At 39.9% G+C, this 12,662-nt stretch overlaps 1 protein-coding gene across 5 annotated transcripts in view; it reads left to right on the top strand.

Annotated features, from left to right (window-relative positions):
• LOC146811214 (uncharacterized) overlaps positions 1-12,662 on the top strand; it is a 106,540-nt gene that overhangs the window by 64,552 nt on the left and 29,326 nt on the right. Inside the window, exons 16-18 of one of the 5 annotated variants that reach the window (XM_085618251.1) lie at positions 2,935-2,958; positions 3,055-3,069; positions 5,656-5,853. The exons of 1 other annotated variant lie outside the window; for it this stretch is intronic. In XM_085618251.1, the coding sequence (XP_085474377.1) occupies positions 2,935-2,958; positions 3,055-3,063 (33 nt within the window). In that variant the 3' untranslated portion in view covers positions 3,064-3,069; positions 5,656-5,853. Of the gene's footprint in view, positions 1-2,934; positions 2,959-3,054; positions 3,070-5,655; positions 5,854-12,662 lie in introns of those variants that run through there. 3 more of the 5 variants (XM_085618254.1, XM_085618252.1, XM_085618255.1) reach the window with 3 other exon arrangements.

Genomic DNA, 12,662 nt, shown 5'->3' with positions numbered 1-12,662 from the left:
CATACATATACTTAGACAACCAATCAATTACCCATATAGACACTCATGTAGCTATTCACCAACCCATGCAGCCGCTTATACACCAACTGACAGACTGATACAGACATTTACACACTTTACTCACTAACCCATGCATTCAGTAACATACGCTTATACAATCAGTCATGCACCTACTAAATCATCCATTCAGACACTTATACACCCACTCATTCTTCAATACACCTTAGCATATATATATATATATATATATATATATATATATATATATATATATATATATATATATATATATATATATATATATAAAACATATTTAAACTTTAAAGAAACACACATTCACTGGATTATGTCATCAGTGATGTCATATGTGATGGCATCAGTGATGTCATCAGTGATGTCACTGACCATGTCATGAGTGATGTAGTATGTGACGTCATCAGCAGTGAATTGCGGGGGTGTGAGTTATAGTTAGCTCTACTACCTATAATTGCCAAATTTCTTTGGTTTTGTATGAGTGAAATATCCAACTAACTATAACGTCCCTAAAACCTATGGCATTTCGATGGTACAACCACCTTGCTCACAAAGCGTAGACACCATTACAAAGTTACTTTATACTGCCATGGGTACCACGCACATAGGCACAGGTTGAAAAGAAATACTTCCATTTTCTTTGTTCTCTTATTAAATACAAAACAAAATTGCATAACTTATACACATATGCTACCTGTGCAATTACTGTATATTCCTTCTTTATAAAATTATCGAAATTGATTTTATACATTATATAAAATAGAAATTGAAATACATTTTACTAAAGACAGGATTTATGTCACACACACATATATTTATAGAGAGAGAGAGACAAAGAGAGAGAGATAATATATAGACATATAGATATAGATTCATATAGATATAGGGATAGATATATATTTTTGTAAAATTTGGTAGAATACCTTACAGCTGTTTTTCTATATCGCTTTAGAAAATTGAGATGGAGCTTCACTGATGTGCTCTTCTGACGGCCCAATGGAGTGAGAAATTTCTACAGTTTGGCAATTTGACTGCCCACCAGATTCAGAATCAAATGGACAGTTTTCACTGTCTCTAACCACCAAGTAAAGCTTGGTAATAAGTGGCAGTGACAACTGCAAAATGACCCCCATAGCATAGGAGACAACTCCCAACATGTGGTAGACAAAATTTTGCTTTGAGATTTCTTTTTTGAAAAATCTAAAACATGTAAAAAGTTTAATGAAGGGTAACATAATTTTAATACTGTAACAGGGACTGCTGCCATAGCAGTTCTTGACAATGTTAAGAAATGCCTGCTGGGCTGACGGACACCTCTAAACCTGGTGGGCAGAGGACCCTCGCTATGGTAGGTGCAATGTAGTCTGTTATACCAATGGATTCACCTCTGTCCGTTAAATTCTGGCCCTTTGTGGAAGTGACTCTGTTCATCATTTCACTTATAAACAGAATAAAAATAATGTAATTAAAATAATATGTTGTGCATCTAAACAAGATTGATGTCAAGTACTGCATCATCCAGTGGCCTTTTCAAATGAGTGAGGTCTCTTGTAGCACATGAATACACACTCATTGGACAAGAGCTCAAGAGATCCTCACTCTAGTTGTGGACTGACTATCCAGTAGAAGGGCCATTTTTTAGAGTTTGTGATGCAGCGCTGTGCAGCTAATCACCTTGCTGCGCCACACCAGAGGTAAAGGGTGGAAACGCACAGTATTCATCCAATACAGCGCAATTCTATCCTAACCCATTGTACTGGTGCTGTTTTGTCTGCCAAGCGCCAATGCTGGCACCTTTCCACCATGGTGCTAGGGTGCCTTTGTTGCATGCAGAGGAGTTTTTGTGCACCTACCTACACACAAACAATCCTGAGAGTTTTTTCATCAACAGAATTACACCGAGTTTGGAAGGAAGGTAGATTTTGATTCACAGATCATGCTTTCAGTTATCCGGTGTAAGTCTGTTAAGTAGTTGTTGTGAAAATTAAGGAAATTCTAATTTGTTTATCAGTGATTGCGACTAATTCACGACAATTTCATGATTAATCACAAATCCTTAAGCCAACAGTCGAGGATCCAATCACAGACCCACTCAAAACTCATACACCCATTCAAAGAGCCACTGAGTCATTTATTAATCCTCTGACAGACCTACTCAAACACTCGCAAGTCTAGTTACAGACCCACTCTGAGACTGACGCTCCCACTCACAAATGTGCTCAGACACTCATGAATCCACTTGCAGATCCTCTGAGACACTTATAAACCCAGTTCAGATCCACTCAGACACTCATGCACCCATTTTTCCGTCCAGTGGGTCGAGCTGCAGGCATGTCTTAAGACTCAATGGGAATTAACATGGGAAACATACTTTTCGGAACCTTCCTTTTTCTCAGCCCCTGCTTGATGAAACGCCCCAAGAAATAAGAATAATAAAGTGTGGTCTAATAGAGTACATCAATTGCTCCTCTATGTTTAATACTGAATACTTTCAGATTCTTGGTCTCTTAATCAGTGAGATTTAAAGTATGAAAGAGAACAATGTCAGAATTCAAAGTTTGTTAAGGCCTGTTGAGATGCTGGATAGGGGAAAGGGTGCTAATGGTGCTTTGGTGAACCTCTCACAAAGTACATACAGAAAGGAAGAGGACCAAAGAGAATCATGTTTAATGAAAGAGCAGCAACAGTGTAATGATATGTTATGCTGCAAGGAATAGGTCTGTGTGTCCCACTTTGGGAACTGCTTCTCTGATGGGAATACATTTTGAAAGCCACACTTCATATGAAAATAATTCTTCAAATGAAGTGTAAGGAAAACAAAGATTGTGTCTGTTTTATAATAGATTTACCAAGTAAGGATTTCTATCAATGACCCTGATCTCTTAATATTTCCATTTGCAGGGTGGTCACAGTGGAGGCTTCTTGGTAAAATAAACCTTTCTTTTAACCATATTTCCAAAATTATCTATGTCTGTGAAGTGACATTGATTCTAACTTGTTCCTTTACTTTTCCTTCTGCAGAGCTTATGAGTGCCGGTAAAAAACCTTTATTTTACTATGTGTATTACAATGCACTGTTTAAGGTAGCATCCATTTTCACTGGTTTAAATCCAGAGCTGGAGCGGGTATTGTTTTCACTTTGCTGAGCTCTGTTCACAGTACCACTTGATTGAAGAAAGACACATTTCAATACAGCCTGTATGAATTAATGTCACTGGATCCATGGGATGTGATGTGACACAGTTCTGGACTTTAACAATTCAGAGCAAGAAGCAATCCCCTCACCCAATCCACAATAATCTACATTTAGTGTAAACTTTGTGGTCTCCTTGAAGATTACTCCAAACTTACTTTAGATGCATTTCCCAAGCACATGCTAATATTGAGGTGATATGTTCATAGTGTTGATAGAGTATTGTTTTTCATCTGCAATGAGCTTCGCTGTTACTAGTGGTTTTATTCACCTTGAATATAAACACTGCTTCCACATTTACAAAGTCAACTATTGTATACCTTCATTATAATGAACTGGTTGCACCCAATGTGTATGTACCATTGAATTTGTATAGATACGTTTTATATTCTAAGAATTCTTTGCCACGGAAAAAAAGATTACAGCCCTTTTCAGCCATGTGGCTCAGTGCACAGATGTTCTAAGGTGGAGCCAGAAAATATATGTGCCACTGTGGAATATTTGTGTGGAGAACAGCAGGTGTTGATGAAACATCAGTCTGTGGAACTAATTAGGAGTAATATGGTACTAGAATGGATTTAGCACGTGGTAAATTCACGTCATAGCACCATTACAAAGTAGTAAAATCAGTTTAGATCCATGGCATGGGTAATAACGATTTGAGGACAATTTGTTTAGTTATAACATCATATGGAAGTCGCAACTGCATGGGTTATTTCTTTGACCAGGTGGTAAATGTATGCAGGGGCTCACACATGGGATGGGAAGTGGTTGAAGGTGGTGGGTAGATTGGGTGGGATTTTTTTTCTAACAAGGGACAACATGTATGTTTCCCCTCATAGAGAAAAAGGGGAATGTGACTTGGCTACTACAGAAAAATTCTCATGATATTTTTCAGGTCAGTTTTACATGCTGCAAAAATCAGGTCAAGCTCTTCCACATCGGGTAACACTAAATGTGGGAAAACCTAACCTGTTTTAATATGGTGGAGCAAAATTAATGAATAAAAGCATGCATTAAATGTGTTCCTCCTTACTTGTATTCAGGTCCGATGTCTCTTAACTTTTAAGCAACTTTGAGTACTACATAACCATTAGGTTTTCAGGCCTTTCAGAGAGGATCTGGGCAGCAGACATAGCCCAAATGTCAATTGTTATGTATTTTGTAAATTAATTGGATATTTTAAACAGGATTACATAGCAATTGTGATATATTTAAAAAAAAAACAATTTAAATAGAAACAAGTCTTTTGAGTGTAACCCTGGGCGTAGTGGGCGTAGTGGGGCTACGTGGAGCATCGCGTAGTGTGGCCAAATCTATGCACACTCACGTGCTCTGCGTAGCCCCACTACGCGCCGCCTGCCTCCCGCCCGCCCTCCTTTTAAAATAAGTTAAACTATGATAAAAAAATAAAATAAAATGCCTTACCTGCAGCACGGCGTCCCGGGGCTCCCTCTTCCTCGTTGACAACTTCTTTTCTCGCAAGAAATGCGCATGCGCGGGCGTCCGCGCATGCGCATTTGTGAAAAGAAGTTGTCGTCAACGAAGAAGACGGAGCCCCCGGACGCTGCGCAGGTAAGGCATTTTTATTTTATTTTTTTATCATAGTTTACCTGATTTTAAAAGGAGGGCGGGCGGGAGGCGGGCAGCGGGCAGCACGCAGGCAGCGCTACGAACACTCCGTGGGCGAAGCGGAGAACTACGCCCGGGCTTATTTGAGTGCAGTTATTTCAGTATAGCATTGTAGGGTTTGGTTTGTCTTTAGTAAAACGTGATGTAAATGTTTAAATATGATGTTCAGAAGGCGGCATTTCAGTGAATGCTGTTGTTTTGCTGTTTTAAGATGTGCATTGTGAATTGTAAAGCAAGACGTTTTGGAAATGCATTCAAGGAGGAACAGCTAACAATGGGCCTTAAGAGCAATTGGAAATTTCAGGGCTTTTATGAAGACTCAAATTTAAAAAAGTACTGTAGTAAAGTTTAGAAGTGTGGATTAGACAGTAATTGTCTAAAATCACTGGTATGCTAACAGTTGAGGGGAAAAAAATCATAGACAAGCCTGCAGTTGGATACAATCAATACTTCAAGGAGTTTTGGTATACCTGAAATAATGGGAAAAAAGTATGTGTTTGACATCACCCTTATGATAAAAAATATTTTAAAACTACTGCGTTTTGTGCAATAAAAGCAAGAAAAACTAGCTAAATTTTCTCTAAAGAGCATCAAAATTGTTTGGTATGGGAGTGTTAGAATACACACACAGACACACACATGTACAACAATTTAAATGCTGGTTGACGAAGGAGGCATTGAGAACTGACTGATGCTGAGATTGTTGGTGTTTCATTGAGTAGTTTCTTTAGGTATGTATGTACTTCTATTATTTCACACAAATCAATTATTTGCTATTTTCTGTAATTTCCTTTTAGTAACGCCTGGCCGGGTATCTACATCACCTGGAAGATTCTGAACAGAATTGAATGTTAATTGCTTGATTCTTCTCTTTCCTGGCTCTTAATTCAAGGACTCAGCTTCCAGATTCAGATATGCGTGTGATTGACCAACATTCTACTGTGGTCCTGCTGTCTCATCTAAATAATGTGTAATAAAATAGCTAATGCATCCCACTTTCTCTGTGTCCCTGGTGTTGATTGGGTCCTCCGTGGCTTAGTGATGCTTTATAGGGTTAGAGAGCAAGATCTGAAAACACCAGACATCTATTGAGAACAGAGTACCCTTGCGATGCACCATATCTTGTATCACACTAAATGAGCATGTCCACTAGGCAACACCAGGTCATGTTTGACACCTGCTATTCTGACATTTTACTATTTTACTAGTATGTTAAGGTCCAAACCCATAGCGCCAATGATGCACAATGTTCTGAGCTACAAGGCCAGAAATGGATGGAAGTGTCACACACTACTTGGGGTACTTATGAATGCGATCTATAATGCTAGTTGGAAAATTGAACTTTGGTGTCAAAATGCAGTGCTGCGAAATGGGTTGAGCTGTTTCATCATCATCATAAGACTTTATTTCGATAATCCAAGATCATAAAAGTGCAAATACAAACAAAACCAATTGGTACTATAGATGCCATATACATACATCCCAAAATTTCCAAAGTGCAAAACATTATGCACTAAAGTCCCAATTTTTCACATAACCCATCAGCAGATTCTCTATTTCCACTAAACACGGGACACATCCTGCTGTTCCTGGGGTACCTTATACACTAGCCTGTGCAGATGTTTGAAAATAAAGTGTAGATTTAATTAGTGTCCTCACCAGGATCTTTTCCACCCAAATGGATGTGCAAATAGTAAATTCTAAAGACTTAGTAAATAACTGTGAATTCTAAAGACTTAGGGCCTCATTTATGGCATTTTGACAAAGGGCAGCGCAACAAAGCAGCTTGCTGCACTGCTCTACGCCAAAGTGAAAGTGCAGGCATGCACTGTATTTAAGCAATACAGTGCATTCCTGTCTTTTCTGCCTGCACTGGTGTCATTTTGGCAGCCTAGTGTCAACGTATGCACCGTTTGAACATGGTGAAAGGGGGCTTCCATTGCAGGCAGGATTGTTTTTGTGAAGGAAGAGTCACCTTCATGCACAAAAACAATCCTATGAGTCATTTTCTTGTTTCTATATGTGCTTCAGAATGCTGCACACATGGAAAGACTAAAGAATTAGGAGAAATTAACATATTTCTCCTGGTTACGCCTCATCTCGGGAGGACTCCGGATTTGAAGCTTTGACCGGTTTACATCAATTTGTAAATATGGGGCAGTGTCAAATTCCATGGGTGTTGCGCGAGAAAACCCTCTGGGTGCACTGTATGGTGACACAGAGATTTGAGTTGCATCCCCTCACTCATGATTTATGAGGCCACTCAAAACCATGCAGGGTGGCTTTGCATGGCTTCATAAATCTTTATGAGAGCCCTGCGTCATGCACTATAGGTGGTGCAAAAGTGACACAACGCTTTTATAAATATGCACCTTAATGTGCAATTTTCAAATTTTTCAGTGCAAGTGTTAGAATAAAAGGGCTAGTACGTCTAACACCCACATATGGGTTCAAAGCAATAGACATGTGTATACATAACAAAGTAGCAGTGGGCCATATCCATTTGTGAGGGTTTTATCAAATTGGCTCTTTGGCTAGTGTATAACATGTACCTATACATCTGAGTTGAAACACTGCTAAAATATGTATGAATTAAAGATCTATCTTATATACATGGATAAATATCAGGGGTTAAATTTCATGATGAACTATCTACTTGCAGTTCAGATTAAATTAAGAGTGAAATGGAGAAGAACTCATCTGATCCTTGTTACATAACTACCTTAACAATTCCTAGTTGGTTGCTTGGGTACACTTTGAACGACCAGATCCAGGCAACCATAAGGTATTTTGAAACAGCAAATACCACCGACCTAGAGGAATCTCTCCTTAAAATCCTAAGTGCCCCCAGGTGACGTCTAGGGCCAAGATTCTTACACAATGGCAGTAGTCATTTTGTCCTCTGGGAACCATGAGCATGGAAATAAAATATATACATGTATGAGGTTTATTCTCCAATAGCCCTCCACATACTGGGCACTTTTTCCCCACACCTTGGTCACAGACCTACTTTGCACAGAAGACTCTCATTGGGAGGGACGGGTACCCTAATTGTACAAACAGTTTCTGAGCTGGGGGGGGGGGGGGGTTGAGTGTAATTTCATCACCTGTCCTTTCATACATAGGGAGCATTTTAAAGTTAGTAAATTCATTAGTTAAGATGCCTCTATTACTGCACATTGTCTCTGCAGAAATGTACTTACAATATGCTACTTTGATTGCCGTTTCCTAAATGACACCATTTCTCTTTCCCACCCCATACTTGCATGTTCTCGTAATTTTAGAGGTAATGATGGATTGCACTAGACATTGTTCTCACTTTGTAGTTCCCCATAAAAGGGCTTACTCATCGCCCTCAGGAAATGCATGCCTATAGTAAATGCATACCACCATCAAAGGGCGACCAGTACACTTTACAAAGTTATTGCAACAAATAAGGTTTTAAGGAAAGAGTGAAAAGCATTCAGCACAAGAGAGCCAAACAAAGAGAAAAACGACTGCAGTGGAGCAAACCTTGTGTGACTAAGGGCCTGATTTTGAATTCAGTGGCCAGGTTACTCCGCCACAAAGGAGATACATACCTGGTCTGTCTTATTGCGAGTGCATTAGATCCAAGGGTACTTGCAGTATGGTGGATGGGATATCCATCATGTTTGTGACGTAGTTGCCTGCCCACTAAATTCTAAACCAGATTTATCAAGGTTTAGCATCACCATAATGCTAAGCAAGAGGGTGCAAGGTTGACGCAGAACCTACATGAGATTTATCAAGCCACGCAAGGCCACATTGTGTACCGTGGAGTGGCTTAATAAATCTACAGTAACGCAACAGAGCCCAAATTTCTGTGTTGCATTACTCTGCCGCAGGAAGGAATTCCATGGGTGAAGCATGGGTGTTCCGATGCATCCATCCACAGATTTTAGCACATTCCCAGATTTACTATAAATGGTAGACCTGGAAATGTGTTGAAATACTACACCACCCCAGGTGAGGCGCAACGAGGAGAAATATCTTTATTTCTCCTCACTTTCCCTCTTTCTATATGTGCTGCATTCTGCAGCGCACACAGAAAGAGGAAAATGGCTCTCAAGATAGTTCTTGTGCAGGAAGGTGTCCCTTCCTGCACAAAAACAATCCTTCCTACAACGCAGGCACCCTTTTATCATGATGCAGAGGTGCCTGCATTGACGTTACGCAGCCAAAAGTGCCCCAGTGTTAGGGAAGAACAGGTATGTGGCATATACTGCTAAATATGGCACATTCCTGCCCTTTACCTTTCAGGCAGCACAGCAAGGTAGTTAGCTGTGGTGCGCTGCATAAGAAAGGTAAATATGGGCCTAAATGTATTGCTATTCACTATTTTGGGGTAATTTTGCGTTGACGTTTGCATTACTTGACGAGTGGAACAATAAATTAAATGGGCAGTACCTATTTGTAATTAGTAGAAAAATAGCATTTTCAACAACCAACAATTGAAGAAAAAGAGTAAAACACTGGTTAGTTGGTCCAAATGTCCAGGCAAAATGTAACCAGTGTTGCGTATATGTAATCGGAAAATAGTGGTACAAAATTACACTGTTGCCAATACACTCAATGCAATTAGTAGCCGAATGTGTGAAACTATGACTCTGAATACAAATAATTTTCAGTATTTATTGAAAGGGAATGAAAATGAAAACACATGAACCATTGTCCAGTTGGAGGCGCTAATCTTCAATAAGTCCATAATCACTATCACAGAAGCCAAAAAGGAAACTCATCTAAATTAGTCTTTAGTATAGTTCTGTGGGCCTTGGTTAACCAGAGAGAAAGAGACAGAGAGAGAGAGTGAGAGTGAGAGAGAAAGAGAGAGAGAGAGAGAGAGAGAGAGAGAGAGAGAGAGAGAGAGAGAGAGAGAGAGAGAGAGCTTATGGGACCTGCCAGTCATCAGCACATCCTTGAATATATAATTCTAGTGGCATTGTGGTACAGACAGAGTCTACTTAATGATGCTCCCTTTCTCTTTCACTTAATCCTTCTGTTCAAGGAATTCAGACAGGTCAGCAGTGCTGGTTCCAGGCCAGCCGTCAGTAAAGCCTTTAAATGCTAAACAAATGTTATCGGAATATTTGAGCACTACTGCGGTAAAATCCTCTCAGCTCGTTCTCTGTAGTAAAAAGTCATAGTCCATCTTGGATGCTACAGTCAAGTGATATAGTAGTGTGCAGTTATTGTTCTAGCATCTATGTAATAGGTGTCAAATTTGACTTCATATTGTGGTTAAAGGGACAGTGTAAAAATGATTATCTTTTTGATTTTGTTGGAAAAGTCAACCGTCTTGCTAAAGGATCTGCAGAAAGAAACACCTAGGGAGCCTTACCCATATGCATAGGACACTTTGCACCATTTTGAAGTCACTATGCAGGCTGTTCTGCAGACACAGCCTTTGTGCAGAGTGGAACACCTTCACCAAGGTAACCTCCAGTTGACGTACCCACAACAGAAGCAGAAAGAGGTGCAAACATTCCACTCTTGGATATCAACAGCCACACAGACGGTAAAGAGAGAACATTCTGACCTCACCTAATGGACACTACTCACTCTGAACTATAGAGACTGTTGTCCCACCCTTCACTGCCACCAATTACCAAGTGTCAGAGGTACAAAAAGACTGATTAGCAGCCCCTTCTCAGCAATGAACCTAATCAAATTTTTAGCAGAGCCCTGTTTCTTCTGTCCCCAATTTAGTGTCTAGAGCTCCACCCTCCAGCTTCAGGACAGCCAGCAATATACTTTCATTGTCTGACTTTACCCTCATCTTGTACACATGAGCAGATCAGGTACTTCTATAATAAAATGAACAGGCTTCTACTACTCTGATTCACTAATACGTACAATTAATGTACCCCACTGTGACCACCCACAAAAACGCATACAACATGTGATTCAGTAACTAAACAAGGTATTATTTTAACTGCACATTGACAAGATGCTTCTAGCCAGTGTCATTGAGTGAAACAACCTTTAATAGAGAATAGTGAGAGAAGATTATTTACTGAAGCTTTTTATTTTTTCTATGCCACTTCGATTTATGCAGTACTGACCCTGTTCCAAGATTGGTATTCAGTATATGTATAAAAGTGATGTGCTATGCTTGACATCAAGGAGGATTCAATTTTTAATATTTATATGATCTGACAGGTGAGGGGATTCCGCAGCGGGACCCGCGAAGCGGGTTCCGCAAGTCGTGGGTTTGAGCAGCCCTCACACAGGTGCAGCGTCGGCCAGGACCAACAAACAAACAGCGTCCCCTATTGCAGCGTCGGCCAGGACCAACAAACAAACAGCGTCCCCAACTGGCATTAATTGTAATACAACACAGATCGAACTAGAGCACCTGCATGAAATGTATTGTTTTTAGAACATGTGACAACTCCTAATAACCAACAACACCACTGGATAAACCATTAACCTTGGGCACCGGAGCAGTGTGCTACTTACTGTGAATTACTTCAATAACTCATCATGGCATTAAACTCTATATAAATACAATTACAATACAATAAATTATATGCCAAGGCAAATTGAAAATATATTTGAGAAGCTCAAATAATCCAATGCAATGACAAACCTGTAAGAGCCAATCACTGATTGAGTAGACAGAGTTGCTCTGGGATCTAGGAACACTAGGGTTGGTCACAGAGTTCTGGTGAGATGATGAATAACACCTCCAGTAAGTAGAGAACAAAACACAGCCTAACTTTCACCAAATAAATGACATAAAATACTGGATAACAAGTAAGAGTAGAGAGAAATACCAAAGAGAAATCTTACTATTTGTGTCTTTAAGAAACAGCTTACAAGAAAGATAGTGTTAACACGCAAACAAAGTCTCTTATCATTTTGCTCTTGAAGTGCTCCACTGGCTTCAATGTTGTATCGATAACCTTATGTACTTAAAGGGTCCAGGGTCGGACCTGGCTATTTAGGGCTAAAAGGTTTGGTCCACGGAGGCAAGCAGAAATAGGCTACGTCGGTAGGTGCACAAATTGTTGCTAGGTGATGGTTGTTTGTGTAAACTATGAAATAAATAGGGTCCTACAAATGTTTGCTTGGATTGTTTTGAAGAGTCCATTTTAGAGCACTGCATACTTTTTTAGGGCTTGCATTCACTAAGACCTTTTTCTTTTAGCAAGTCCTTACCGCCCATTAGAGTTCAGCATGGGGCACATCAACCAGTGGCTAACTTTAGGTTGAATGACAGCATTCCACTTTTTCACAAAGAGAACATCCACACAAAGTAGCTCCCTTCTCTATCAGGGGCTGCTGTGGCAAAGGTTGTTTTGCAAGGTCTAAACAATGTTGTTGCTTTTAGCTAATGTTCATGCTCCATATTGTTAAGAGCCCATCCGCTTCACCAAATTGACAAAACAAAACAAACTATGTCAAAGTCAAAAGTCTGACAGACAATACTGGAACTATTGGCTTTGCCATTGGTGGATTAAAAGTGCTGCAAGAGGAAGGCTGACCCTCCAGGACAGTGCAGCCTCTATGCAGGGAATATCTGAACTACAATGGCATTATGGCATTCTCTCATAGACATAATAGACAAACCACCTTAACAGTAAAATCAATATGGGGGGGCTACATGGAAGCACTCATTTTCAGCTCCAGAGACAGGTGTGACAGTAGCATGTGGTTGAGATGGATGCCGGCCACTGAAGAAGCAATGTGTATAGGTGATTTGCAGACGCTTTGCCAATTGCCCTGGGTAGAATAACCAATGTAGCCATGATGAGTATCAACACAGAATGGAAGGTTGAGC

Source organism: Triturus cristatus, chromosome 7, assembly GCF_964204655.1.
Source record: "Triturus cristatus chromosome 7, aTriCri1.1, whole genome shotgun sequence".
NCBI lineage: Eukaryota > Metazoa > Chordata > Amphibia > Caudata > Salamandridae > Triturus > Triturus cristatus.
Note: the sequence above shows the minus strand (reverse complement) of the source record. Positions and strands in the feature narration are given on the sequence as shown.